This window comes from Etheostoma spectabile, chromosome 17, assembly GCF_008692095.1.
Source record: "Etheostoma spectabile isolate EspeVRDwgs_2016 chromosome 17, UIUC_Espe_1.0, whole genome shotgun sequence".
Lineage (NCBI taxonomy): Eukaryota > Metazoa > Chordata > Actinopteri > Perciformes > Percidae > Etheostoma > Etheostoma spectabile.
In genome coordinates this window covers 10,337,981-10,342,393 of record NC_045749.1, presented here as the reverse complement: position 1 = coordinate 10,342,393, position 4,413 = coordinate 10,337,981, and the positions used below count along the sequence as shown (strand labels likewise).

Here is a 4,413-nt window from a genome sequence, read left to right as displayed (position 1 = left end):
GGTAATTTTATAGATAATTTACAATTTGTCCTGCACCTTTTTTAACAACACATCAATTTCCCTCACTCGGCAGAGATAATGTCATTGCATAGGAATCTGGCATACACCTTTAGTAGAGTAATAAAGATTTTTTCAGCCAATATTTTCTCTAAAATATCAGAAATAAGTTTTAAAATAAAAAGTAGCAGATAGTGCTATGTAAAAGTTGTATTTACAGTAAATACAGTACTAAAGGATGAGAGTGGTGGAAGGGTGCAGGACATGTTTTGATCAGTGTGTACCAATATTGCTGGTATTTTGTGTTCCAGAAGCACGTGCATGAAGAAAACTCATCAATACCATAAGCATGCAAATGTTTTACGAGCTATGAGATGCATAGAGAAAAGAGAGACTGCCTCTATAGTATAATCTATTCTCACCAGGATTGTATTTTTTTCCCATTTCAAAGATGTCAGTTAAAAAAACAGAAACGATGCACACATTGGCTTTAAGTAAAAGGAACTGAAAATGCTTTCCTGGTAGAGCATTTGCAATATTACGATAACAGGAACTACAAAGAAGTGAAGCAAATCTCCTCTTACTCACAGAATAATGAACAAGCACACGTCTTACAATCAGTGTTCAATGGAGAGCACTCCGAGGCTTTCAACTTACAAAAGAGATTTCATTTTGTTTTCAGAATTTTTACATTCAGCACATTTGTGCCAAAAGCAGTTAAGTAAGAAATAAGCCTTTCATGCTCAACAAACCTACAATGGTGAGAGAAATATAAGTGTGTCTTGATTACCTTTGGAGAGCATTTGAAGTGCATCCCAGGAACAGGCAGAGTGGTGATGTACATTGTAATACACCGGTACAGATAGAGAGTGCCCACAATAAAAAAGAATCGTCTGCCTATAATGGACCTGGAAAAAAACACAAGAAAATAAATGGCATGTTCATTTAGTTGCAAATCAGATTCCAACTAAAAACAATATATAGTAAAAGTATTATGCTGACGAAACCAGACTGTACTTGTGCTTGAGTAGAATCCACTGTATCAGCCAGAGTCCCACCAGCAGCATGCCGTTAATCTCACAGATGGAGAAGGCCCACTCCACCCTGTCAAACAGGTCGAAGAATTTATCAGGCAGTGGTGGGGTGTGCTCCTTTGGCGGTACTCTTTCATGGACCACTGAAATGACAACAGTGGTGGTAACAAAGCACACAATCGCATAGACAAATGCTATGCCCGTCTTTCCCCACTCTGCAGGGAAAGAGGCGCGCGTAGTTTCTATTGAAGGAATGGAGATTTTGACCATCTCTCTCCTGTCCTTCATCCCCAATGTGCCATTCCTCTGAGGCTTGCTAGTTCCGTTAGGTAGCCCACCAGCATGCCCGTTTGCATGCCCGTTTTTGTGATCCTCAATATGAGTCTCTATCCGCAACGTCTCCAGTCGGTCCAACAGCTGCTGCCCGCAATCAGACGACACCAGCGAGAGGGGAGGCATCTGGAAATCTGCCTTGTTGAGGTTGAGCAGAGCAGGGCCGTCCATCTGACGCAGGGCATCCATGTACTCCAGCATCCCCTCTTTGCTGAGCCAGTCAGAGACATCCTCTGCTGACCATACTGCCACCTTCTTCATCTTGGCCAGTGGGCAGTGTGGAGAATTAGGAGGGTCCTCAGACTAGAGGGAAAGGTTCACAAGAGGTTTGACGGTCTATGGGACAGTGGTAAGTCCTCTCCAGTTTTGGCACATGGTGTTTCTTGCACCCAGAGGGAGCCAAGCCTCCTCTTCAAGTGATGTGGGGCAGCAGGGTCACTCTGTGTGAGGGCCAATAGATAGTAGGTGAAGCAGTGGCCTTGTGTGGCGTTCTTCACTTCATCAGCTCTTCCCGACACACTGCACCCCTGTTAAGGAAAAATACATTTCTGTGAATATGGAGTGCTGGCTAGTTAGCTAGCTTGCTACTTGCTCCACCTGTGTTTTCATGCTATACTGGTTACATAAATTGAGCCAAACAAAGTTGTCATTCATGTGGCGATAGCAATGTGCTTCCCTACACCGTGGCGAGAGTGTGTGAATAAGACATTAAGTTGTCACATTTTATTCTTTTAGTTGCCATTCGCCCAGCTAGTTAGATAGCTTGTTTGCCAGGTGACTCTATATAGTCTATAGTCTAGCACCAACCATGGTGCAGAGGGAGAGAGTAAGAGAAGTCTACAATTTTAAATTAGGTTTTTACAATCTGGGACAATATTCTATTTGTTTATTTTGTATTGTGTTGTAATGTGTAGGCATGTAGATATTTTAAATACATTTTTATGTTGAAATAAATATACAGTACCTACACAAGTAATTATGTATCTCGTTGTACATTTGCCCTATTATGGACATGGCTGCGCTGAGTCAACATGTTGAATCGGCCTGAAAAAGGCCAACGGGTGGCACATTGGACACACTGCACAAGTATGGGCGAAGGACGCTCACCTCCCTGGTGTGTCGGGGACTAAAAACTCCATTTCACAGACATGAAATAATTAATTGTTGTTCACATCATTCTACAGCTTTTACCTTTACTCAAATCGATCAGCAGACCTGCATGCAGTGGTACTTTGGAACTACAAAATCCACTTGTATTAGACAACAGTGTGTTAGCAGAACCAAGGTGAACTGAGAACAAGAGCAAGTAATGGATGGGACAATAAAAGACTAAGACAGTGATTAGTCCTTTGTCGTCTGATGAGCAAGAACACCGGGCCAAACAACGGTACATATTGTTTCTACAGTTTGATGGAGTAACCAAGTCCATTAACCATGTAACTCAGGTTACTTAACCTGTTTGTCTCTCAAGACAAAAACAGGTCACTGTGTTTCGCATTCAGGGTTCAGTCAACAGCCAAGGTTTAGAATTAACAAGGAGACGAACTCACATCTGCTGCATATCATGTGTTTGTTTATAGACCGCGATGTCAGGGGGAGGGGGGGGGACGACTGGGTGGCCCTGCTAGTGTTCAGCGGAGTGTGAGTTACAGCTGGAAGCAAGTCCTGATCTACTGCATGGATACCAGGAAAGAGGGAGGATGGGAAGAGAACCGGACTACAAGAAGGAACTTATAAATCAGAGTGAAGGTCAGCGCTGAGCACTGTGACAGCCCCACCCCGGTAGAGAGGGCAACCAGCCAGCAGTCAGGCCCCAGCACAGTCAGCTCAGCTACAGCCACTGGCAGCTAAATACACAGGCAGGCTGGCTGGTTGGCACGACAACAAACTGTACATCAGTACCTCATCTCACCTCAGCTGAGAGGCCTGTTCATTTAGGCCAGCAAAACAGTGCCAAATAAATGAGCTATAAACTGGTTTATCTTAACACCTGGCGTCCGATTTATTTCTGCTGAGGTCTGGATGACAAATTGACCTAATAACCCCATGATTCTAACGTAACATACAAACACTAAAAAGCAAGTGGGAAAATAAACATATAGACAGCATCATGCAAACAAAACAGCAGGAGAGTCCTCATTGCAACAGTTTAGCTACGTGACAACCCAGCTGTGTACCTTTATATAGTGTGAAGAGCGCAAAGGAGAGCAGTATTGAGTGGAAATAAAAGAAACAGAGACAAAGAGCGCTTGCATCAGTCTGTTAAAAGTATATGAGACACATCAGAGATTAGCTGCCACTGCGTCAGCTGTATGCTGAAGACCTTTGGTCTATGAATCAGCTTACAGCATGCTCAGTGAAGAAATAATCTCATTCAAAAAAAAGGGAAAAACAAACTAATCCTGAAGCTAATAAACTAACCTGTATGTACCCACGTCTGAGACTGAATACAGTTGTCTCCCAGAATTCTGAATATGAGGATTAAAAATAATATACAAATTGTAGTTTATATGCTAAAAGTGCATGAGAATATGCCTTTTGGTAGTGGAAATATGCTGTAGAAAATATGTATGCACTGGATTACTTTTCATTGTCTGTCGCTTGACCCTGCAGGAACAAAAGGTTGTAATACATACTACTCCCAAGCAAATTTGTGTGTGCCGAGGATAACCAACACCTATGGGCACGTAGCAGGCATTGCTAAAAATGTTTCTGCTAGTTGCAAAACAGATGGAAATATTCAGGACAATATTCTTTGAGGGCAGAAATGCTGGAAATGCTTCAGATTTTGATACAAGAAGTAGGCCTGCTCCCTAAACATTTTGACCATGAAAGCTTTTTGGTTCTCTTCAGAACTTTAGTAAATATGACAACGCAAGAGAAAGACAACGCAGGATTATTTTCAGCAATAGTGTGAACAGGGAGGTTTCTATTGTCATGTTTACTTGATGTAGACCTACTTCATTTGAGAATGTTTAAGGTGTTAAAGGAAGTGGCTTTTGTTTATCCAACCACCAAGACAGACAGACAGACAGACAGACAGACAGAC

The 4,413-nt window shown here is 42.4% G+C and overlaps 1 protein-coding gene across 1 annotated transcript in view; it reads right to left on the bottom strand.

Moving 5' to 3' along the window:
* Positions 1–4,413, bottom strand: part of sgms1a (sphingomyelin synthase 1a) — a 21,946-nt gene that overhangs the window by 6,373 nt on the left and 11,160 nt on the right. Inside the window, exons 2-3 of the mRNA XM_032541501.1 lie at positions 1,015–1,891; positions 788–905 (exon numbers count right to left, since the gene is read on the bottom strand). Coding sequence (XP_032397392.1) covers positions 788–905; positions 1,015–1,625 — 729 coding nt within the window. The 5' untranslated portion in view covers positions 1,626–1,891. The remainder of the gene's footprint in view (positions 1–787; positions 906–1,014; positions 1,892–4,413) is intronic.